This window comes from Prorops nasuta, unplaced genomic scaffold (assembly GCF_024137725.1).
Source record: "Prorops nasuta isolate Cenicafe-Biocafe unplaced genomic scaffold, Cenicafe_Pnas_1.2 PNAS00008, whole genome shotgun sequence".
Lineage (NCBI taxonomy): Eukaryota > Metazoa > Arthropoda > Insecta > Hymenoptera > Bethylidae > Prorops > Prorops nasuta.
Window position 1 is genome coordinate 8,228,122 of NW_027116805.1, and position 26,084 is coordinate 8,254,205.

General features: G+C 41.8%; 1 protein-coding gene and 1 long non-coding RNA gene across 2 annotated transcripts; one reads left to right on the forward strand and one right to left on the reverse strand.

Moving 5' to 3' along the window:
• Positions 1–5,456: 5,456 nt before the first annotated feature.
• Positions 5,457–24,859, reverse strand: poe (E3 ubiquitin-protein ligase-like protein poe). Its single transcript, XM_066731155.1, has 28 exons — positions 24,477–24,859; positions 24,215–24,312; positions 23,582–24,036; positions 22,981–23,508; positions 22,720–22,883; positions 22,382–22,631; positions 22,175–22,292; positions 21,948–22,102; positions 21,710–21,878; positions 21,416–21,642; positions 21,220–21,343; positions 20,906–21,132; positions 18,624–20,536; positions 18,331–18,543; positions 18,059–18,250; positions 15,502–17,983; positions 15,250–15,407; positions 15,030–15,176; positions 14,894–14,926; positions 14,576–14,780; positions 14,315–14,504; positions 13,257–14,230; positions 12,967–13,185; positions 6,950–12,853; positions 6,406–6,860; positions 6,007–6,331; positions 5,777–5,936; positions 5,457–5,695 (listed from the first exon to the last, which is right to left on the reverse strand). The coding sequence occupies exons 1-28, from the start codon at positions 24,596–24,598 to the stop codon at positions 5,631–5,633; spliced, it is 16,272 nt and encodes a 5,423-aa protein (XP_066587252.1). The 5' UTR covers positions 24,599–24,859; the 3' UTR covers positions 5,457–5,630.
• On the forward strand, positions 21,588–22,365 carry LOC136775942 (uncharacterized). Its single transcript, XR_010823008.1, has 3 exons — positions 21,588–21,662; positions 21,725–21,900; positions 22,284–22,365. It is a non-coding gene; the product is annotated as an uncharacterized lncRNA (long non-coding RNA).
• Positions 24,860–26,084: the final 1,225 nt, after the last annotated feature.

Below are 26,084 nucleotides of genomic sequence, written 5' to 3' on the forward strand. Positions count from 1 at the left end.
ATATTATTATTATTTACCGAGCCGACTCGAAGGCCGTTACTTTTCGGCCGTTATGCAATTAAACAAATGTTGGTATGTGTGTTTGTGCGCACGCTTATTATCAAGCAGTGCCTGGTGGTGAATTAGGCGCGAGCTCGCCGAGTTATGGGGACCGTTATCAGATGTGCGAGAGACCGTAAACGGCACCTAACGAGGTCACGGAAATCGGCCGGACAGCAGCAACACTCTTAGCGGCTGACAATCCTCCCTATATTCACCAATCCGTTTCTTCTTTCTCTTCTTTATTTTCTTTTTTCCCTTCTTCCCCTCCTCCTCCTCCTCTTAGTTTATAGAACCAAGCGACAACATGCACTCGGATCATCCACTAATCTCTTCTCTCGTAGTTGACCTGATTTGCATGCTGAAATCTCGCGCCAGTCTCCTCCGTCCCAAGGTAACTGTATCCGGCACAGCTCGAGCTGCACTATAGGCACTATAGCATAGCAGGCAGGAGTCCCCCTCGCGCGTCCACGACGTTCCACGTCCTAGTCAGCCAAGCAGCATCTCCACTAGGATCTTTCGCTTATTCTCCCTCGACCTGCCATGCCGTCGCAGCAGCGGCTCTGCTACATTCCCTCTACTCTCTTTTGCGGTCAAATAAATGTACAGCCACTCGCAAAAACCCAATCACACCCACTGCCTACCAGCAATCGTCCTTCCGATAATAACAAATCTCCCTCCTTCCTTTATTTTTACTTTTTACACTTTATCTCTTTTCCTTTTCATCTCTCCTTCTCCCCCCTCACCCCCCGTCTCTCGCTATTCACGGAAAAGATACACCTCAAATCACCCAATTACACCTACTGGCTACCAACAATCGTCTTTCCGATAATAACAAATCTTCCTTGTCGTTTATCCTTCCTTTTTCTACTTTATCTCTTTTGCTTCTAGTATATGTCTCTCTCTCTCTCTCTCTCTCTCTTCCTATTCATGGAAAAGATACACCTCAAATCACCCAATTACACCTACTGGTTACCAACAATCGTCCTTTCGATAATAACGAATGTCCCTTCTTCGTTTTTCTACTTTGTCCCCTTTGTTTTCTTTCCTTCTCTCTCTTTCTCTCTCTCTCTCTCTCCCACCCCACTTATCTATATATCTCCCGAACTCTCCTCACTCACGGAAAAGATGCACTTCGAATAACCCAATCGTACACACTGTTCACGAACAATCGTCCTTCCGATAACAACTAATCTTCATTGTCCGTTCACGCATTCTTTTTCTACTTTCTCTCTCTCTCTCTCTCTCTCTCTCTCTCTCACTCTATTCACGGAAAAGATACAATGCTCTATCTCAACTACATACAAGCGCGCATACGTAGAACGCAGAGTTTAACAGTTTCTCACGCGACTGTTTTCACAGCCTAATCTAATCTATAGCAGTACACGCATGCACGCCTATATACTTAATAAGTACATATACTATACAGAGATACTATTATGCACTGTATACCTATCGTGCATCTTTCAGAAATATTCATAAAATTATTAATAGCATCAACAGCTTCCACGAATGAAAGGAGAAGGGGATGAAGAAGGTGAAGGTAACGAGCCGGATATTCATAATCATGGAGCTATCCACACTCACACACGCAAGCAAGACAGGAGTCGCGAATGGTGAGCGCTGAACCTGACAATGGGAAATCCTTTTTCCAGCAGGTCATTGGTCTCCGGAGCCGACACTACGTTCAAACCCCATCGGAGGTCCTTTTTCCTTTTCCTTTTTCTTCTCTTCTTTCTTATCCATCTCCTCTCACATATCCACACACCGCTTCTCGCTCTTATTTACCCAAACGGTATACCCACATATCAGTAGAGATCTATTCGCACGAGATTCTCAAGCTCGGAAGTCAAAATAATAAACAACTGTTCAAGACTACTAAAAACTAAGTATCTAACAACATAAAACTTACAGGCATCTTGAAAGAGTATTACTAAAATATTACAAATTACCGATATGTGTTTAAGGAATAGCGCACAGACGTTACTGCAAGAATCGTACTAAGTTTCCATATGACTATTATTGATCTCCTTTTCCCAAAGCTAACGCAAACATATGTACGCAGAGATTTATTCGCACGAGGCTTACAAGCTTGGAGATGCTAAAATAAGAAATAACTGTTCAAGATTGCTAAAAACTGTTTCTAACAGTATTAAATTTACAGGCTTCTCTCATAGAGTATTGCTAAAACATTACAATTGACAGATATCTTTCAGCAATATTGCCTAGACATTACGCCAGGAATGATGCCCATTACGTATCCATTCGACTATTATCGTACTTCTTTACCAGAACGGTATACACATCCATATGTATAGATATAATATTCGCACGAAACTCTCAAAGCGCGGATACGAAAATAAGAAAGAGCAACTGTGTTCAAGATCGCTAAGAATCACGTTTCTAACAGTATCAAACTTGAATAAATATTTCAGTCGGTTTGCTCGTATTGTCTTGAATTAAAGAATATTTCAATCTTATTATTTTCATATAAAGTAAGAACAGTGTTATTAAAATGTAATAAGAGAATCATTTTGTAATAAAAATAATGCGTTATTTGGATAATATGAGACTTGCAGTGATGTATCAGCTATTTTACTGACACGTATACCACCAAATGGGTCGATATTAGCATTAATGAGATATTCTTGACTTCATATTGGCCCGTTCATAAATCGTACAACTTGTTTACGGCAGACAGTCATTTGTAATATTTTTATTACAACCAGACTTTCTCGCTTGGATACCGAGTCAATAAACAAAGACTGTAAAGAGTCAAGAGTAGCTACATTTATCCTAATAAATGCATTTCTTCCGTTATAAAATGTTTCCTCCTACACGACCGTATACGACTGTCCTCTCCCTCTTCTTTAGTCAAGCAAACAAGAATGTTCGATTTAGGAAGGATTAACATTGATCCAGCAATATACCATTATTGCCAGTACTAGCCCATTGATAAATCGTACTCTCGTTGCTGGAATGCCCTATTGTATACGCATATCTATATATAGAGATCTCTGCATACACAATATTCTTCTCGAATCAGAAAACAATAAACAAAAGCTATACATAGTCGCTAAAACCTATGCCCGCCTTAACAAACATACCCCTTCTATACAAAATAATCGAATTCATTACAGACAACTTTTAACTACGACATATGTTTGTATGTTACTAGCTGGTGCTTTAAGATCCGACAATTTGAAGCAACGGCAGTGAGATTTTAAAAAGAATCACTCAACAGTTGTGCAACGGTTGTCCCTAATATATGCAACCTAGGATTCCTCTACATTTAAAATCAACACGTTGCTCTTTACATAGGAAGACCGTATATACTTATTATAGCAGTACAGTACACTTTCATTTCAAAATACAAGTCAAAACGTTCGTGTAACGTTTGTTCGAACAAGACAAAAATCCTAGAAAACCCGTTCAAGAAACCGCAAATATCTATACAGTAGCTCTTAATTTGTTTTAAGAGAAAATCTTAAAAAATTATTTTTTACTCATCATTCACAGGAAAGTATAACTACTTTTTTTTTTAATGAACACGATCTCCCTATGTTTACATAAAAGTATTACACATGTCTACCTAGCAATCTATTCGCACAAGACTCTCGCCCGGATGCCTTTTTTGCGCCAAAACAATCAACAACTGTTCAAGGTCGCTAAAAGCTACTTCCATCTCATTAAACGTATCTCTCTTCTACAAGTATAGAAAATGATAGAAGAAGAGCGGAGTTTGAGAAGCACTGGCATCGAGATAACAGTAGTGCGTTCTGGCATGCACGCACAATTTCCTGAGAGAACAGCGACTACTGCCGAGTCGAGTCGAGCCACGATGCGACCAGCGCTCTTCGTTAAAATCACCGAGCGTAGCGAACGACTACCCTATGTTTATATATTATACTTATATATATATATATATATATAGTATATATACTAGTATACATCGGATATACGAGCCACGAAATAAACCTTCGATTCCATTTCTAATATTTCTTGCTCTTTTTTTCCAAGTTTTTGTTTCTTTTCGCTAGCTCATTAGTATGTAGCGTATGTAGCGGCTGACGGAATCTTGCATGTACAACCCGCTAAATGTCACGATAATTAGAATACTCGTTCATGGGAAAGAAAACTCCTTCTACTTCTACTTCCACCAGGTATTCACATTGAAAAAATCGCAGCCCCTCCATCTGTGGAACGATTATGGCAATGACGATGGTGATGATGATTCTATTAGCGATAAAATAACTTTTAACCGTGCAGACTGAGCAGAGAGACATATATATATACACTATATACCTCTCAGATGAAAAGAATCTTCCCGGAAATAGACCATCGGTAGCCGCTTCTCCATGCTTGGATTCACAAATGATCGCTTACCGCCCGAGTGAACCTGTTTCTCCATTCCTAACCTCTTCTCTTTGATATATCTGGAATAACGCAGAATTGAGATTGATATGGTATGGACTCATTGCTCCACTACTATATCGCTTGTATATTAAAGCTATAGACAATATGTAGGTGGGTAGGTGTAAGTTATATGGGTATCTAGGCGCACGAAACCATTTGAGTCATTTGACTCAAGAGGCCAGCTCCGCGGAAACGGGACTCTTCTATGCCCTGTACTGTGCTGCTGCGCGCAAGACCAATGCCGATTGGTTATAGTATTTTTGCCCCTTCCCCCTCCCCCTTATTTACTTCTTTTAAAGCAACTCAATTCTCAACGTTCGCTTCTCTTCTACTTTTTATATCCGTTCACTCTTTTATGCATTTGCAATACAGATCGAAATGGAAATTATTACGGGTCCAGTCGAGATTCCCTTACGAAATATTTTAAATTTCTCAAATCTCGTAAAACATTACGGTCGCTGCCGTATAACCCAGCGGCAACGGTTCTTTCTACCTTTCTCTCTTTCTCTTTCTCTTTCTCGCACTCCTTAATCCTCCTCCTACTCACTGACGCATCGCACTCGAAAAGTAAATTGATAAAGCAAGACTCTAAGAAACTGATGTATTTGCGTCATTGCAAATATCTACCGCTGCTATTCGCCCTCGTGAAACGACCAAGTTCCCAGGCTCTGGCAACATCGATGAGGTTAAAGCGTAGCTTCGCCTCCATTCGCCTCTTACAGGCTTGTACTTAGGAGATAGCCGGGGCCTATAATTCCTCTTTCTTCTTCCAGTTATCGTTGTCGGCGCTCCTGTCATTATCCGACCAGTCAATGTCAAACCCGTTGATTAACCCAACCAGAGAGACTCGCGCTATTCGTGCTATGCGCTATTCGCATCTCTCCGTGATTTCAAGCTTCGTCAAGCTCCATGCTATTGTTGAAAGCTTTTTCAACAAATCTCCAAACGCCTCCTGACCAAAGGTTCTTTGTGAATATAATAAAATACTATTCTTTTTATACTTTTTTAATATAATCATTTTATTGAGATTTGTTAGAGCACAACAATCACTCAAACGTTTACATGTCTTATGCAACGAATTCGACGGAAAAAGAGAGAAAATAATAAAAACACAACTGTATTGGAACCAACATTGTTGAATTTCGTTTCAGGTGAATCTTGGTAAAAATATGTATTCAGGACAAGCTTCTCAAAGTATCGCTTATATATTTTGAAGGATCCGCTATATCTTCTAGCAAGCCTGAAACAGAAGGAGCGATTGTAAGCGTGATTGTACGAATTCCATGCAGTGATAAAAGTAGGCGTGTTTGTATTCACATACCAACAACATCGCAAAACTCTTCGAATGATGAACATGGCACCAATTCGTCTCTGTACACGGATAAAACTCGCTCTGATGCTTTCAGCATCGTTTCATCGTTGTGCCTGATGTATTCCGCCAAAACTGAAGGCCATTGCTCGTCGGAGAGTACGTTCAATTTCTGTGAAAAATTCAATTGGAGCGTTTAGTCGATGAAGGAATCGAAGATGAAGTTTGATTGAAGCAATTACCTTAAAGAAATTATTGTAAATAGCGTCAGTCAATCCATAGAATATTAAAATACTCTTGTACACCGCGTAATCCTCGACGGTGACATCCACTAAATTTTTTGTTGGCCCAGAAGGAGAAGCGTTACGCTGATGAGCCAATATAATAAGCCTGTTAAGGTGAGTAAGTCTGTATCTGGTCCAACGCGCTGGCGTCAATAAGAGTAGCGATAGTGTACATTGGTAAAGTGGTCCTTCCGCTTCGTAGCAGCTCTTCAGCCACGCGGAGCTTGGCGGTGATTCCAGGTAATTCACCAAGGCCTTCTCTTCCCTAGCGGCCGAACGGGTGCTGTAACAATAGCATAATTTAGTTAAATCGACCATCGAATAATCTTCTTTTCTCTGCTCGAAATAAATACTAACGTATTCATCACATAAAGTGCCATGTGAATCAGATAGGGGACTATGTGCAAATTGGACTGTGGCCCACCGCCACCTGTATCCTCGTGAAAGCTCCGCTCTTGTGCGAATCGCAATAATAACAATTTCAAATCGTGTATCGTAGATGAGTAAGATATGTCTCGATGACTAGTACACTCCTGCAGGTACGTATTGTGCTTGGCTAAACAACTGGCAAACGCGGATTCCGGAACCTGAGGTCCCCACAGCGGAAGCAGCCCATTGCATTTGGTGTTTGCATTCTGCAACGCTGCACTTTCCCACTCGTCTCTTGCGCGGGCTAATCGCACAGCCGACATATGACAATCCACGTGTACCACGTTGAAGTGCGTTACCGTTGTGTAACCCACGGTCTTTCTTTGTTTCGTCTCAAACTCCTCCACGTTGCAGCGTTTCGTGAATGTATATATTCCCAGTACCTGAAATGTTTTTATCATAATTATTATCATGATAGTGCATCACAGAATTGAAAATTGAGAGATAAGAAAAGGGAAGTAAATTTTATTACCATGTTAGGCTTGAATTTATATCCCTCTCGACAGATGACGCATACTAATCCAGTCTCGTCGCCAAGATCCTCCATTTGCTGCAGAATTGTACCACCACTCGCCGTCACTTGACCTTTGTCATTCGTACGCATACCGAGGGCTCCTAGTTGCCTCTCCCGCATAGCCATGGCCAAACGCTTTTTCTCGCTACGAGTATTCTGTCGTGCCTCATCTATCAGCTCAGCAACTCTCTTGTTCGTGCAGAGTGCCTCCAACAAATTCTCAGCTAACGACCCAACATGCTCATCTGAAGAGACTTGCTCCAACCGATGAATTATACTTATAGTGGCTTGAGATACGGCCAACTGGGTGGGCTCGTGATCAGTGGCAAGACCAGTCAGGAATCGTAGTATATACTTCAATGCTGGTTTTGAGATGAACTCCTTGAGCTCGTCGCTATCTACGGCGCGTAGTAAAGTAGGCTTTGCGTATGGTGCGTGAGCCGTTATGTATTCAAAGGCATCCTTAACTATTCCCATGTTGATGATGTAATCCTTCAGCGTGTTACCGATGGCATTGCGCTCTATACCTTGAGTCAGAATGCAGAAGAGCTCGAGCTTTTGTTCATCCTCAGTGGTATGACCAAAATCAAATTTATAAAAGTTCAAAACTGGCTCAAAGTATTCGCAGAGCAACGCCATCTTCTCTTGATTGCCATACGTGAGAGCAGCTAGAATTCTAGCTAGGTGAGCCAGTACATTGCTGCTCTGACGTACTGCAGCGGATTGAGTACAGGATAGCAAGGCCTTCACGTGCTCAGGGCCACCCAGAGTACGCGAGAATTCCTCGAATGCTTCCAGAGGTTGTGACGCAGCGTTCGCCAGGATCGTCTCCATTATGTCCAGCAGTTGCTCGGTTATCTTCGCCTGGGAATTGTCTGACTCTGTAGCCAAGCAACGTTGTAAAACGTTTAGTAATACAGTGACTGCTCGCAGTTCGGGCCTGCTGAGGACTTCCTGGTTCTTCTTGACCTTCACAGCCAACCTGAAAAGTTTCAGGAGTACCTGAAGCAGTGGCCTGGCACGGCTGATGTTTTCTATGCCAGCCAAACGATCTAGCATAACTTGGAGGCCACCACAATCAGCCAGAACATTGGCCATCTTATAAACCTCCTCGTTGTTGACTTCCTGCTCGCTGCTAACGTTCAAGGTCTCCACAAATTCCTCAGTGGCGTCACCAAGCAGTCCCCTCATTCTGTAAACCACTCGCATGACATCTGGTGATTCGCAGCCCTCCAGTACCCAAACCTTCTTATAGACCTCCTTTACAGGTAGATCAAGACTAATGATCTTATTATTCACCAGCAACTCCATGCCATTATCGTCCTCAAGCAGCGCCACTAATTCGCAATCTTGGCAAATCTTGTTCTTCACGTCCCTCATCAGTGGTCCTAGCCCTGGCTCAACGCAGCCATATGGGTTACCCAGCATTCGTCCCTGCAAAAAGTCCTCCTGCAGTGGATCCTTTTCCAGAGTCAGGAAGAAGTCACCCACGTCGTTCTCTTCTGGATATATAATAGAGCAGAGTCTTTCGAATATAAAGACTGGAGTCCTAACGTCATCAGGCCCGTACTTCTGCACAGTTTCCACACATATTGCCATGAAGGCCTTGGTCTCCTCCTCTGTACCCGTCGTCATTTCTTCCAAAAGTTCCAACAGCTTCTCCTGCGTTTCGTCGATCAACCTCGTGCGTTGCACAACGAGTTTTCTCAACGAGAGGTAACCATTCAACACAGCACCAACCAGTCTACCCTTATAATGCTTCTTGATATAAAACTGATCCAGGAACGTTGCTAAGAGTTCCGTCAGCATCTTTAGGGAATAGCCCTGAGCGAGGTCGCTGGTTAACGTGGTCTCCTCGAGTCTATGCAACTCCTCTATCTCCTTGGTAAGGAGATCAGCCAGCAGAGTCATGACACCTCTTACTGCCAAGAATTGTTTCCATGGTGGTTGCCTTATCAAAGACTGATACAGACTCAAAAATTCTGTACTGCTCTCGCCAGCTGTACGCAACTCTTCCAGATAGCAGGTCAGCAACACCAAAACTTCCTTCTTCCTTTCAGTACCTTGACAGAGACTCTCTATCATATTGCACGCGACTTGACGTGCCAATCTCGAACTGGGATTGAACAATACTTCCTTCAGCCATGCACCATCTACCAATTTCAGTGGCTTGATACCGTGAAGGCGCATACATCTATAACGCCATCTGTGACCGTATTTCTCCATGAGGTACAACAAGCGAGCCTCGTCCTTCTTCAGCGGTTTACCACTGCCATTGGCGCTACTGCTGCAACTACTAGTGCTGCTGCTACTGCTACTACTGCTTCCACCTCCATTACTGTTGCAACTTCCCCCAACTCCGGTTGCACTGCTGCTCGACTGATCCACTACTTTCTTCTCTGGCATTCTTTGAATCCACTGGGCATAAGAATGCTTTTCGTCTCCCTCTAGCCATTTCACTACATTGATGTTGATACCTTCCAGAGGCTGCACAGTGGCCAATGATTCTATCGTCTTATCCTTATTCTTCTTCGACACCGGTTGATCCGGCTTGATCAGACCCTGTAAAATTTTCAAGCAAGGCAGAATTATACTTTCCATTACAACAGGACTTTTAGATTCTTTGCAGGCAAGCAGAAATAGTTGCATGACGCAGCGCAACTTTTGCTCCCAGCAGGCGTCCTCCTTCTGCACGAGTGCTGCGAGCAGTGCCATTTCATGACGCACCGCCAAGAAGAGGTCAGAAGTCGCAACCCGTCCCTTTAACGTGAGGGTCACCCGATTCGTCAGTAGAGAGCACAATTCCTTAGTCGATTGGCTATTGTCTTTGGTTACAAGACACAACAATTGCCTCACTTCTTCTTGCATCTGAACCGTACCCTTGCGTAGATTGTTCTCCACGAGTTCTTGAATTAGACCTTGCTTGCACAAGACCTCCCTGGCGGTAGCATTGGTGGCCAAAGCACGTAGAAGAGTTAGACAGTGCTCCGTTGCAGCTGAAGCGCAACCATAGCATCTACCAACAGTTGGGAGAACCAGTGACGTTTCTCCTCCTGTCTTCTGATTATGATGCTCGTTATTCGTGACATTGATGGTACCGCTTGAAGCAGCAGCCACACTGCTCTGACTACTTCCAATCGTTGCTGGATAAACTTGTCCACGTTGATTTCTATCATAGGAGACGAGCTCTCGACGACAAGCGAGTACTCTTTGGATGATTTTGCTCAATTCCTCAAACGAACTCTTACATTCGCCACAGTATCTCTGTGCCAATAATTGAATAGCTCGATTCACCTGAGTGTTACCAGACACCTGTACACCTCCTTCATCCAAACCTCTGTCCAAACGATGTTCAGATATTTTAACGAGTAGCATTTCTAACGTAGGTTTATTTGCGATTAAATTCTTGTAGACTCTATCAGCCTTCTCCAGCAGAGTATTTATCGTTGATACGGTTTTCTTTCGGTCGTCGTCGCTCTCTATGGGATCGACTGCGCAACAGGGACGTCCGGTCAGAGTGTAGTCGAATTTGGCGTATTTGCAGAAGCCACATGCGTGGCACAGGAACGGATCCTTCTCGTCGTAATTGATAGCACGACATTTGTGACATTGGAATACATTTTCACCGCAATTTGCGCAAACTCCAGGATTCGCAGGAACGCTAGCCGAGCAGCGTGGACACTGCAAGGTCTCCGAGGATGCTTGAACGTTCTCGTAGAAGTCAGCGTATTCTATCATCAAATTACAAGCGACAATTGGCAATGGAAATTCCATCTTCACCTCAGTTTGCCCTTGGGCAAGAGTGATCTTCTTAGCCTTGTGCCACATGGCAGATTTATTTTTCAATTCTACAACAGCCTGTACTGTCCTGTTATTGTAATAGACGTTGATCGTTCTGACCATTTTTGTTCTCTTCAAATCACCAATTCTTAGCGTTATTCTACCAATGGTATGACTACCTACCAATTTTATTATCTGTGTAGTTGTTGTGAATTTAGAGTCAACCTTTATCGATGAGAGTTTGATCGTTGTCATTGCAATCTCTGGGTTGTTGCACACAAGACACGGTTCGCTTTCCAAATAATATCCGTCCAGTTCAACGAATTGTGCCAAGTTGGCGTACAAATTTGCATTGGGATGTCTCGCTAACAACTGGTTCTGAGCGTGTAAAACAGCCACTGCCTGTTCCATGTAGTAGTGCATTCTTTTTCCAGTCTGTGGTGTTTTCAAGGAGAAATATCCAAGTAGATCGACAAATTGAGCAGCTTTTCTACCATAGGCCGGTAGCAGTGGCCATAGCCGCCACAGAAGGTCCAGCAAAATTTCCTGATCAGCTGTGCAAGAGTTCTTGTAGATTGCCAGGATCAAAGAGTGAGCTTGCCAGCGTACATTGGTATTATTTGTCTCGAGCAAAAACGTTTGTACGAATTTGGTTAATAGAGTAGGAGGTACTTGTTTCTGTATTTGATCGACCAATGCAACGCATTGGGTCTCCTCGAATTTGGCCTCAGTGTCGGAATCCTCAGATTTCTCACGTTCGCTTCTACTTTCCTTCGATGAGCTTGTGGCTGTTGCTGTTGATGACGATGGTGCTGCTACAGCAACGGTTACAGCTGTTGTCGTTGGTATCGCTGTCGCTGCAGCTACTGGCGCCTTCGACGTGGCATCCTTGGGCTTGGTATCCTTACATTTGTTATTGGAACATATGGCGCATTGCAGTAGTTGGAGCACCGTTGGACTCACTCCCTCGTCCAGAAGAGTAGATATAGAGAATAAATATGACAACACAGTATTTTGCTTGAGACAGAATCGCTGCCAGTTACCAGTACGACTCGTAGCCACCTCCACGCAGCACTTTAGATGCTCAATTAATTCTACCAACGTATCGTATGCCAAATTTATTGAGTGAGGACGCGTCTGTTGTGGATCGTAGCCACCGTTGTTGCAGTACTGTTGCACCGATTGGACGTGCGAGACCAGTGCATGCATGTCGCGCAGTTGTCTATACTTGTCTTTGTTACCACAGATGAACAACAGTAGTTTCCTCACTTGTCGTCTGACAAATGGAGTCTGATACGACATCATATATTCGCACAAGTAAAAGTGCCATGGTTGCTCGAAGGCAAGCTGTGAACTGCCAACATCAGCGTACTTATGCACTTGATATGGCAAACGTAACACCATTTCTGTCAATAGTTGTGGATAGGAGTCGAAAACATCATTGGCATGTTCCTTTACGTACTGTCGTAGGAAGAAAGGTGACATGTCTGGTGGAGAAGTTGCCAAATGCTCTTTTAACAATTGACCACCCATCACAGCTCCGGTTTCCTCTGTCGAGGTTGATTTCCAATAATCTAGCAACGCTTTTAGTAGAGTCAAACAGTAATCGATAACACCTGCTTTGTGAAGGATCGATGCTGTTGCCTGAGATACAAAACTGGGACTCTCTGGTGATTGAGACTTGTTTGAGCTAGTATTACCACACTTGGAACGCAGCATCAAGACGCTCAATAAGCGCATTATTACCAAACGAACTTCTCTTGCATTACTTCGCTTGCAGATATCTTCAGTATCCGGTTTATCCATCTCCAGCTCCTTAACGAGAGTTTGCAGGAGCCGGTCAACGCATGTCCTATCTCTCTCGTCAGTACCGTCCAAGTCGGAAGTGAGCATAAGGACTACTTGCATGAAAGGTATGGCCAGTACGCCAGGTACTTGATTCGACAAGTCCGGTATGAAATCTACAAATTTGTCCAATAAATTTACACGTATACAGTGCAATTTGGCTAGATTTTCTCCAGCCCCATCGCTCTCCTGTTCAATCGCTCTGTCCGTTTCCGTGCTCTCCTCTCGTCCAGTTGCCTGGAAAATATTGCAATTGTAATTTCCTTTCAATTATCTGTATATCTCCCAGTTATAGCTATCGAAACGACTACATGTGTTTGAATAAAAAATTTCATTAAAAAATGACTTACAGTAAATGAAACCGGACCACCTAACGAACTAGACTCAGAACGCAAGGGTTGAGCGGTTGATCCACTACCTATTGAGTATCGACGCATAGCATCCGCTGAATTATCTCCATAAGCAGAACTTCTGCCCGATGCGTTATGCTCACCCGTTATGCTGTCGATAGCACTGCCTCCACTCTCGCTTCCACCACTTTCGCTACCCTTGCTACCGCCACTACCACCCTACAATTATAAAATACCATTTATAATACAGAACAGAAAAAAATATACATATTCAAAAAACGACAGGTTACTTGTTCAGCGGGGGAAGTTCTCAGAGTACTGCCTTCGGTTGCCGCCGTAGATCCTTCATCATCGGAACCACCTGCAGATGCAGTCGTATCGGATAAGTGTCCAGCTTCCTGAATTTGCGAAGAGCCTTGGACCTGATTCAATCCTCCCTGGGACGCCAGACTTTGTAGATTCTGCAGCGCTGGTCCACCAAGATTCTGCAGTCCTTGGAGATTTGGCAAACCTTGTCTCAACGCTCTCATACCGCTACTTCCACTCCCTCCGCCGTTTCCACCGCTTCCACTTCCTCCTCCACCTCCACCACCTTCGTGATCCTGCAAGCTCAAAGCGATGGCAAGTTCCATCATCGCCTCATCATCAGCATCCGGTGGTATATCCAGAAGTCCTGGAAAACCTCCTGGACCCAGAAGAGCCTCGAGTGGGTTGGCCACTCTGGCTCCTCCACCGGACACTTGGTTACTTTCAGCATTCAGCAGAAAGGCTATAGCTTCCGCATCGAAATGGTGATCGACTTCCTGTTCTATGGACTCTTGCACTGTTTGTATGGAGGGCATCGTGGTTGCTGGCTTTACTTCCGGCTCTGGAATCACTCCAGGTGTGCTACAGTGTGGTGGACTAGGTATGTAAACTCTTCTTCTTTTGTGTCTTGGCCTGAGCACCCTGATAATAGCACTCTTAGCGCTGAAGCTTATCGTTGAATCAGATGACAGTAGTAACTGCAAATATAATTTTGCTGCTAAAGGAGTATTGGCCTCTACGTCGCATGTTGTGAAAGCGTGAATTATTTCAACAATCGCGTGAATTGTGGCTTCCGTATGCTTGAGACCCGGCACCACCACTGGAACGACAGCCATGTTCTTTGGATGAGCCATATGCAGAGCCCACAAAACCTCTACAAGTAGTATAATTATGTGCCGAGATTCTTCGACGTTGGCGCAGGCGTGCATGTTGCGTCGATTTAAACCAAAAATAGGTACTGTAAATATACAATGTTGTTTCTTGTTATTTTAAACGTTACATTTTAAAAAGAGTGATAATAGTAACAATAGTGATTACTCACTGGTACTTTCGTCGATTGGCTTATCAACGTGACTCTCGATGAATTTTGCAAGATTATGCGGTCGCGCCACAGATATATTTCTCATAATGAGTACCAGCCTATATAAGTTCTCAGCATCCAGATTTTTCATGTCACCGATCTCCCTCATTGTGGTCAAGGTTTCAAGTATATGCGAAAGGAGTGCTTGATCCTACACAATTAATTACGATGGAATATAATACAGCTTACCATCAATATTTTTCTTAATAATAATTCAATTACCTTGTGGAAATGATAGGATTGCTTGGAGCTGTGCAACGCGGCAAGTAAGCCTGCCGTATGAGCTTGAAGTGACGGAGGAGTCGGCAAAACCAATAATTGTGAGCCCACGTCCATTGCTACTAATTTCAGAGTGTGTCTAGCATCCTCTGTAGGTGGCAAACAGGCGAAACTTGATTCCAAAACTTCCAGTATCCCAGACACCATTCTGTTAAAAAGTTTTTCAATTTAATCATAAAGGTTGCCTTTAAAGGTATTTCAATCGACTGATTCCTTCATCTATTTATTGCCTACATATTTGGTATAAAACGCGCCTCTTACCTTTCGATATTAACTGAGTCATCCTTTCTCAGTCTTTTGCATTGTAAAAAATTACAAATATATCAATTTAAAATTTCAATCTTTTTCATTTTCTATAAGTTACATACTAGTGAAAAAAAATTAGAGATTTGCATACTTGTCAACGGATGAGAGAGGTACAGGTTGTGCGACTGAATTGTCTGCTTCATTATTAATAGTCGTTATAGGAGCAGGTGTAGTTTGTCCTGGTGGAATTTCTTCAACTTCTTCGGGCCATCCAAACGCATCTTTCGTTTTGCCATAACTTTAAAACAGAAATGATAATTAAAAATAAGAATATTGCAACGATCGTTTGTGTACAATGAATATAGCTTTACACTTTAATGGAATCAACCATAATAACGCCATCCTGATCCTGAGACGGTCCAAATGTGACGATCAGCTTCTTATCAGCCTGGAGGCTTTCTTCTCTAGTCAATGGTATATCGAACCAACGACTTCTCGTCAATGCTGTACGAATACTTCTACCAAAAATCTAGGAAGAAGAAAGTAAACAGAAAGTAACATAAACTTGTGAATTTTAATCATAGTGAGAAGATAAATATATTATAAAAATTCAACCATCTTACCTCCACATATAATGGTGCCCTTTGTATATCTTGACTTCCTAGTAGCACTCTGATACCGGTCATAATGAGTATAGCATCACTATTGGTAATTTCAATAGTAAAGCCCATTGGCTTAGTGGATACTACGTACATTCCAGTTGCATTTAAACGATTCTTTATTTGAGAAACGTTATAGATTTGCAAGAGATCGTTGCCACCGAATTCCACATCATTCATCGCTTGACAATGCTCGAAGAAATCAATGGGGAACGAGACGGTGCTAGATGGTTTTCCCGTCTTGTTCAATTTCTTCTTTCTTATTGGTTTAGAACCTGATATATTGCTCACTGGTTGTACAGTGGAAGACATCCAGAAACCAGTTTGTTCCATGGCAGCCATGTATATTCTCAGACTACCATCCTCACACAGTAAGATTAATGTAGTACGCTGTTCAGAATTCGAGCTAGGATGTCTAATCGCTACCATATCCATGATCTTTGCTTTAGCAGGTACAACTTTGATTTCTTGGATCAAGATCGTGTCTGGCTTCACCATAAAAATTACTGGATTATTACTGGTCTGCAATACTGAGCACACCAAACCAGGATGATTAGGTACCTCACTCCACTGACAGAGGGGTTGTGGTTGACTATTGTTAGACTTGTTCCCATTTGATTTGTTATTGGCCAAATTAATTTGAAACACGACATCGATCCAGAAAACATGTTTCAACGGTGCTATGAAACTCTTGCCACAAGCGTAGCTGAGAAACAATAATTGCAACGTGTGCGAATAATAAATAGAAACACCTCCACCGCCGACTTGACCGTTGTCCTTAAGCTCTGGATGATAAACGTCCAACGTGTTCGTGATGTAGAATGGTCCATTTGCCAAACTCTCCTCGTTTATTATTTGGCTGTAAATGTATCCAGCCGATGACATAATCAACAGATGAAATTCCCCATCTTCAGCGTGTACAAAGGTGCAATCGCGTATCTTTCCGGTTGGAACTAGGAAGTAATATTGGGGACTGAGAGCATCCTTCGAAAGGTCATAAATCTTCACAAAGTCAGCTGTGACAAGTGCCAATTGTGTCTGGGACCCAGGTAGCCATATCGCCTTAATAATAAAATTGCCGGTCTCCAGTTGTGGATGCAGTACTAGATGATCAGACACGGTGCCAGAACTATTGAAAGTAAGTACGTGACAATCTTTGAAGCCACAAACCGCAAGGAAGTCTTCGTTCCATTGATTACCCGTGACTGAGAGTACGGTGAATGGTATTGGCGCAGATGCCAATCTTGTAAGAGTCAGTTTTCGTTTCGAGGAGTCAGCTTGCTTCAACAGTGCACTGAGTTGAAGTACCGTTATCTTACCCTTCTCGTGCGAAACAGCCAAGTGTTGTCGTTTTCCATGAGGTGACGATAAACAACACATAGCGACCCTTCGTATCATGTGAGCCGATAACAATTGTCTAATAGTTTGTCCTTGATCACCAGAATAATTCATTCTAACATTCTCAAAAGCCCCCTCTTGGGATCCAAGCGTCGGTAGCATCAGCTGATCGGTATACTCGAACTTCTTCTCATCTGTATGGAGCTGCTTTAGTGCCATTTGTGCACGAGCATGACAACCAACTGGAGAATTCTCTTGGCACGATAAGTCTACTGCTGGAACTAGTGTATTGGTCAAATCTACCAACGATGCTACCAGCCCACTTTTCCATAATTGAGACATTATCCAATCTTTGGAGTTCTCCAGCTGTTTTGCTAGTGAAATTTGTTTCTCTTTATCACGTCCTCTTCGCTCCTGCTTGTCATAATAGTGAACAGGACTGGATGGTCTTCGTCTCAAGCTACTTGGTAAATAAACGCTATTCTCTGCTACTGCTGTTGATACTGCTGTTACTGCCGCAGTTGTTACTGCAGCTGCCGTTGCTAAAGCAGCTGTACCACTATTGCTATACGATACACTACCAGCAGCTCCACTAATCGCTTGATGCTCCGTAGCTTGTGGACTACGTTTCGTTAAAGCTTGACAAGAACCATCTTCCTTAGCACCGCAGTCGCAAAAGAAATTGCCATACTTTGCATAAGTAACGTCGTGACCTTTGTGACAAACTCGTGCGCATACGGAGCAAACTCCAACACCGTCTACCATACTGCACGTGTGGCAGTGATACCAATGTTGATTCATAAATTCTTTGTGAGTAACGGTGAAAGTACAGAGCTTGTTGCATAAACTATCCTCATCAGAATCTTCGGCAGTACTGTCGTCATCCTCGTGAGCCATATCGTCGATCCAATCGCTATCGTTGATATCGTTAATTGGTATAACAGCACCCTCCCATGGTGGACTGGCAGCGCGATCATGTGTCTGCTGCTGGGAGGGGCACAAAGCACCGACCACGTCGGCTAAATAATTTAATATGCAACAACCAGCTTCTATATAGGGTGAAGATTTTTCAAGATTGTGAGCATCCTTATTCATCAATTGTTGTTTGCTAAAAATTTTGAAACGTTTGCAAAGTTAAAATTATTACTTTTACTTTTTTACTAGTATTTGAAAATCTACTCACCAAAGCTCGACCCAGTCAGTAGCAGCTCTAAATAAGACTAAATGACCTTTATCAGAACCAGCATCCGCTAGTGTAGACATTATACGCATTAATTCTGGAAATCCATTGCCTTCGATGGATGTGGAAAGAATATAGTAACCTAGTGGGATCAGTGCTTGAAGAATCGTTATCGACACATCCTCGCTAATGCTGCTGAATTAGTGACAAAGTGGTTAATAGATTTTTCTTTTGTCGAGTGAAAGTATACTGTAATACAAAATAAATGAAATTACCCCTTCTTCTTGACTATATAATTAGTCAAAGCTTGCAAAAGCTGACTATTCTCGTGTATGGAATGCTGCTCGTCATTGTTTGCCACCTGATTTCCGCTGGTTGAATTTTCTACCGATGCTATAATTGCATTTAACGCTTGGTCGTTGTTGGCTACATTGCTGATCTCTTCCACTTTCTGGCCTTCCTCTGTAGGGCCAGGGGTCGCAGCTAATCTGTATTAAAAAATATAACATATTTTGTATGACAATTGCAAGAATGAGAATAGATTTTTGAATAATTCAATATCACTTACGCAGTAGTTGGGACTATCGTCGGTGTTTGAATGATGGTGGATGAAGCACTAGGTGATATTGATGTACCACCAAGAATGACATGCCTCAGCCAGGTTTGTAGCTTATCGTATTCAACATATGCTAAATTAGCCACTGAATTACACAGTCTCTCTAAAGAGCCATCTGTCGTTCTCTCTGTTGCTTTGAATAGAGCGTTGAAGAAGTGTAGGACATGAGTACCAAATTGTTGAGACGCTTGTGGGGAAGTAATCGATAGTAGAACCGAGACAAGAGATCGATTCTTATCAGGTGCGAAGAACAGATCGAGAGCTTTGCAACCAATTGGAGTCTCTAATATGTGCTCCCAATATTTAACGCATTGTTTTAAAATTTTCTCATCGATAAAAACATTCACAGACTCATCCGCATTACTAACATATTCAACAATTAGATTGTAGGTGTGATTCAATACAAGAGTGTGCTCTCGCAGTTGCCTCGTCTCATTATCGTTTTCGCCCAGCAGCTTTGTTAATGTTTTACTAGCCAATTCTTGAAGGTAATCCGTGCGTGCATCCATCGACAAGGGAACCAGGATGTCTAGTGCCTGAGCCCGAAAATCAGATTGTTCTGGAACTGTCGTAGGCGTAATGTATTCTGCGAGGAAAGTGATCAACGAATGAAGCAAATTTTTCAAAGACGGATTTATGGAGAACGTAGAGTATTCAGAGAGCGAATTAATGTGATGATTTATCGTCGTTAAAATGTAGCTCTCGGCTGGTATAATGTCGTTTGCATATGTATTCCAAGGCACGTGAGAAAGAGTTATCGACTTCCACTTATCCAGAACAGATCTGACGTTGTTAGGCAAAAAGGACACGAGAGATCCTTCCATTTGCCAATTGGCTCCGGACATGGAGATGATACCATCAATCGCTAGAAAATCTCTCAAGCTGTACTTTCCACTGGTACCATCAGAAGAGAAATCATTCATTTGATACAAAACGCTAGCTTTACAAGAGGCTACAATCGCCTTTGTCAAAGACAAGATATGTGGTAGTATATCAACTACCATTTTATTCGTATTAGCAGCGGTCGCTTCAGACGTTGAACCACTAGTGTTAGTAGCAGAAGCCTCGATATTGTCTGCTGGACTCTTAGATACACTCTCGTCCATGAGCACTTGCAGTTTGCCAATTACAGCAGATAATATGCAAAGCGAGCTTAGCTTTGGTAATGCGGATCTCGACATTATTTTGTCTGTTGGACTAATTTCTGGTGTTAAGCATTTTATACAATTCTTTCCAACTGTTATATCATACTTGAGCGTATTAACGGTTGACGAGATAGTCTTCAGTAGATTCTCTGCATATTGCGTGTACATCCCTTGCTTCACCATGCAATCCTTCATCCATCCTGTGAAAGTCTTGTAGGCAGCTCTTGGTCCCCAAATCAATGAATGCAGCAACATGGGGCTTGCGGGAATCTCTTCCCCGAGTGCCAATTTATCCAAATACGGTGTCGATGGTGGTAAAATTAACAATAACCTCCAACATATGGAGAAGCAATATTGTATAGCACACAATCCAGTGAAGGTTAGCTTTTCCTTGGTATCGTCTCTACCATACACAACGGTCTGATTTAATACGTTCAAGATATCTATCAAAGCATCCACTAAAAGAGGATACTTCATTTTATCAGGCGTGCCAAGAATAAAATTGCAAGCCAATCCATCCAGTTTTGGAGTATCTTGATTATTGAAGTCTGATGTTGAGAGATTGTAAAATCGTGGCTTCATCGAAAAGTCATCATTCGATCCAAATTTACGATAATTATCCTCTATCTCTACCCACGCTGTGTAAATCCTTGAAGCTTGTTTATTGCCTTCTTTTGAATCGGATATCAGACTAGTAGCAGAGAATAGATTCCACTGAACCTATGAAATGTAAATAATATATTTTTTACTAATATGTTAATAGAACCTTTGCCTCGCTTGACTCGATGTATGGTACGATATTTGTTTGTGTAAGAGATTTTTACTACCTCACAGACATCACTATTGGTCTGGAGGCCCTGTTATCTCTTTATTGACCAGAAACAATGGTTTTTATTACTTTTGCATCTGACTACTGAGGAATATATCACGAGAATCCCACGAATATATTCAAGGCGAAATGGATGATTGATTGAGCTTGGAGAATGGAAGGATAGTATATGAAAATATGTAAAAATTTGCCAGATGCGTCTCTTATCTTATTTTTAATTTAAGTGTCAAGCGAAAAGAGTACGAAAGACAAAACCGTACCTGTTCCAATAACGTAGGCGGTGCATCGTAAAGATGTTTCATCATATATTCCAGTAAAAGTAACAAACGAGAAAGATGCAACAATTGAGAATCCTTCATGGGAGATTTGACTGCTTCGCTACAACGTACTGCTCCACTTCCAGTTACAAGTAATACAGATTTTTTTTGCATCAAATTAAGCGAATGGAATAGAAACAGTACCAATTGAGCATGCTCCACGTTCAGATCTGCAAATATTTTCACTTCCATTAACTGCCACTCTTGATACCGTTAGGCTGAATATTCTTTTGTTTTGTTTTTCTGTTTGCAAATACCTTCATTTTCAGGTTCAAAAGCCAATGGCGGGTCGCATACGTATTCCACCATAGTTGTGACTAAACGATGCCAGATACTGATACAAGCCGCCTCTTTTTCCGATTGTGGTTTCAACAATAAGACCTAGCAGCGGTAAATTAAAACATTTTAACAATAGCAAAAGAAAGAATAAGAGGAGTCAAACAGATATTGTACCTGCGCGAGAACGCTCAGTGTTCGTGGATATACTAGAAGTGGCCAAGTTGACGGACTGACGTTTTCTGTAGACCATGGGCTGACGCCTAAATGTTGAAGTAAAGTATTTTGCAAAGATTCGCTCAATGTATTCCTCGCGAGTAAATTATGAGTGTAACGACTCAGTGCTTGTGAAAATTCCGAGTACATAGCTCCCAACGCCGCACCGTAAAACACTGATATTGTTCCTTATATGAAACAGAAATAGGTATAAATGAGTAATGAAGGATGGCATAACAAGACTACTCAACTCACCTGTTTCGGTTCTAGCTGTCTCATGATCAAGATCCCGTATTATTGCTGCTAATATAACCATTTGCTGTTCTACCAATCCATTAATAACATATTCCCGCACGTAAACACTTCTACTGCCGATCAAGTGTTGATTCATAAATTGGAAAATTTTTGTTGCAAGGGAAATGTACTGGACGTAAAAGAGAAACAATGTATGTATCTGACTCGTAAAATATTTGGAAATATTAAAAGTACTTACGCCATGAGGCTCCTTATTGTCAGGCACAATAGTGGTTGTTGCACGTTCAGCATTTGCCTCGTTATTAGTTTCTTTAGTGGTAGTTGTTGGGGACCCTTCACATGGTGCTAATGTTTCCTCAAACCACAGACCCAATAAAGGCTCGCTATCCTCCTCTTTAAGAAACGATAAGATAATTATTAACTTTATAATTTACGCATATTTTTAGTTGATTTTGAAGCACTTACCTTCGTCAGTAGAGTTTTCTGAACAGCTGAGCAAATCATCATAATATGTGGTAGAATCTGATTGACTAAGAGCATCACCCTCTAATGGATTCTTTTGCACTCGTTTCAGGGTACAAGCCTAAAAGTGTAAGAAATAATTAATTGAAAGGCAAGGACACTGGCACTCTACGAAGAAGTCTTATGAAGACGAGAGAATAATTTGTATACCTTTCTATAACTAATAGTTGCCAAATAAAATAATAGATGATTCAATGGAACAGCCTGGAGAAAAGTTGCTGCTCTTTGAAGAGCAGTTGGGGTGGCAAGAATATCCAAGGGTGCTGGTTCTGGAGTGGTAGTACGATCAAATGTTGCCTCTACTGAAACGTCCTCGAGAAGCGCGCTCATCAACGTCAAGGCATGAGAGGCGAGAGCAACTGATAGCACGCCAAATCCTTGTTGACTGGAAAATAATTCACTGATTTGATTTATATATATATTCATACTGTTTCATCGATATTTTATTGATAAATAAAGATGAAAAATAATTAGTGAGATTTATTTACACTTTCATAAGATTAATGCGGCCAGTTCCATCGCGAGCTTTACTCGGTGACTTTCCTTTTTCCTCTTTTCCTTTATCGGCTGCACTGAAGCTACTCACGGACAGCTGAGCCTGAAGTCCTGCCACGAGCAGCCATACACCGATCAACAAATGATTTTGCAAAATCTAAAAATAGCACAAATAAGTGCTTGATAAAATATCGTTTTTCCTTTATGTAATTTTAACGAGTCATCAATTAGATGATTGTTAATCGGAAACTTACGTGCCCACCCGCTCTTGTACTGTTCTTAATAACGTTTGAAACAATGCCAAATATCTCCAGACTTTTCTCTACAACTGTAATAGCTAGTGCATCATATTCTTCTTCGGCGTTCTTTGCATTTTGAGTACTCTGAGGATTCGCTGCTGTCGCATTTGTACTGCATTTTGGCGATACAGTATTGGTTATCCCAACAATACTAGATGCAGTAGCATTTGCGATGGAACAGTACAGGCAAGACATCGTGAGAAGCGATAATTTCTCCAACTTCGCTCGAGTCAAAGGCTCGAGGACGGGTAAAGATACAACGGTATGTAATATATTAATATCGCTCACAACCGAATAAAGACTGTGACGTATTGTGTGCGCTTCCGACTGATTGGAGGGTAGACTGATACCTTTTTTATTTAAGTATGCTTGGTATTTTCTTGTGTATCTTGATAAATGCGGAAGATTCGAACACATGTCCAATAGTATCTCCCCAGCTCCTATACTTTGAAGCGTGCTGATGTTATTTGCTATGAGAATCATCTGTAATATAAGGTTGTTTGTTAGAAGAAAGATACAAAAATTTGTAAGTCAAATTTTATAAGGAGAAATATACTTTTGCGTCGGAGCAAACTTCTCCCGCGTTCGATTCTGGAGACGTTTTATTAGATGAATCGGCTGATGTTTCAGGAATAGGGGTAGCAGATGGTATAAAATCTTGGAGTGGAATAGTCAATTGTTCAAGAATACTACTGGATAAATCTGAACGTGCTCTCTTCACTTCTTTGGCTGGTGGAGAATTTTGGTCTTTCTCCTTTCCACCTAATAAAGTTTTTGTGGTGGAAGGTGTATTCATACTCATCATTATAGCAATCAAAGCAACTTCCTCGCTTGGTGTAAGTAAAGATTGGCCAGTGCACAAAGCACGTATGGCCAAGAGTAGCTGTTTTGTGACCAATGTTGTTGGTGCATTTTCGCTTGGTTGTGTCTGTTGTTGAGGTAGTCTTCCAACAAGATGACTGAGTAAAATTTTGCATGCTACCCATACTACAGGCAGCTGACTTTTTGAAACTGAAAGAAAAAGATAAGTCGTAAGGGAACAAGAGATACTGATACAATAAGAGGGCACTGCATATAAATATTTAGCCATAAGCATGGTAAAAGAAAAAATTTGAAAATGTATAATGTTATGATAGTAAACTGGAAGGGGGAAAGGGGAGTAAATTACAGCAAAGTTATGAATACATACACGAATTTGCGCTACCAGCAATATAATCAGCGGCCAGAGCTGCGTATGCCGTGTAGAAGGCTTCGTATTGCTCCTCGTGCGACGTGAATTCATGTTCGCTGAATCATACAAAGACAGAATGTTACAAATAAGAAATCGGACGAATTTGACACGATATAAATTTATTTGTAACGGCAACCATATTTGCACTGTCAGTTGATGAAATTTTGAAAGTCATCTAAGACAAAATTTTGATTGGGCTAAGGGGTAAGGAATTATATACCTTTTGATGACAGCCTTGGCAAGCTCAATAACTGCATTTTTTGCAACTGATCCACCAAAAAATACTGACAAAAATGGTTTTACAGAAGTCCATTCGCCAGTACCTCCACTCTTAGCCGCCATTTTAAAAACTTTGTTCACCTCTACTGTTCTGGTAACCGGAGGCCGGAGCTGTCTGCTGTCTGTCCGTCCTTGCCTGTTTATCCCTTTTTGACTTTTGCCGGAGTTACACTATTGCTCTTTTTCTATCCGTTTGTCGTTGTATAGTATGTGTAACTATTTCATACACGTTCTTCGTTCTAACCATCTGACAATCACTCCTCCTTTTCCTAGTGTTCTCTCCGTTCGTTCAGCGAGGAGTTTCAGGAGTTACGATTGAAAAGATGCGCAACGTGCTCGGATCTAATTGGTTTTATGGAATACAAAAAAAATAGCTGAGAGATGGCATTGCGTAAAGTGGAAATTGTCCACGTTAGTAAAAGTGTATCATCAATTAATAATACGGAAGTCTACATTACCGATTCACGATAATTGCTTAAAACTTAAGATAGAAGCAAACGTTTTCGCGCTTTTTTCTTAATACATATATTTATAAGTATACTAACCTTAATTGTCAAAAACACTCTGCAAAGTATTATCGAAGTTACAATTTCTTTTTAAAACTTGTTTTTAATAATCAATCTTACAAGACTTCACCCTCGATCTCTATTGAATGGAACAAAAAGAAGAAGAAAATTTGTGTGAGAAAAGGGGATAAATCATTTGTAAATAAAGGAGAAAAGCTTTGAAGAGGTTTGCGGTGAAGAGATAGTGAGGGCATCGACAGTGAGCAGGGGTCGTCGCGAAGAAAGCGGAAACGGCCTGGCGCCGTGGGGGGTTGCGTATCGTTGTATAACTCGTATACTTGGCTTTGCTTTTGTCAGACTTTGGAGTACTGTTTGGTACGTGCAATTGTCTCCTTATTGTTTCGCCTATTGTTTCCCGTAACTCGTCCATGGTAACGAGAGGAAAAACCTCAATTAGTATAATTTGATGGGTTAAACGCCTCGAGGCTGTAGCTTGATTATAAGAATCAGGTACACACATATATATGTATACTTATAGAGGAATGTACGTGTAAGCAGAGAATTTGTCTTTCGTGAGTTTTGTAGAAGAATCTTGCAAGGCAGGAGGAGAGGAGGAGAGAGGATGAAAGGAAGGAAGGTAAAAGGGGGTGGTGATGGGAAAAAGAGTGCTTGAACACGAGCGTTGGTCAGGCTCCCGTAGCTCCAATTACTATTGAAAGCCGCTCCTCTGCTCGCTCTATTCTGTTTGTTCGTCTCTGGCGTAACTACCAAGCAGCAACTCTTGACTGGAGTCGAGTCGAGTCGAGTCGAGGCCAGGCGAGCCAAGCAAACCCCTCGACCTGGTCCAAGCCTATGGCCACTTTTCATCACTTTTTCTGCTGTCATTGCGGCGACAAGATAATCAGGCGTCAAAGAGAGGAATATGCAAGTTGACGCTTAAACGGTATCGTATTGTATCTTGTTTCATAATTGACCACAAGTGTTTGTATATATATATATATATATATATGTATATATACATAGGTATTTTGGTTTCAAGCAAA

Excerpts from the sequence above, each read along its gene's own strand:
- poe (XM_066731155.1), bottom strand. The coding sequence starts at position 24,598 with ATGGCGGCTAAGAGTGGAGGTACTGGCGAATGGACTTCTGTAAAACCA. Across the intron at positions 24,313-24,476 it reads GCCAAGGCTGTCATCAAAAG|CGAACATGAATTCACGTCGC; the intron begins GTATATAATTCC and ends TGTATGATTCAG. Across the intron at positions 6,861-6,949 it reads ATAAATTCAAGCCTAACATG|GTACTGGGAATATATACATT; the intron begins GTAATAAAATTT and ends AAAACATTTCAG.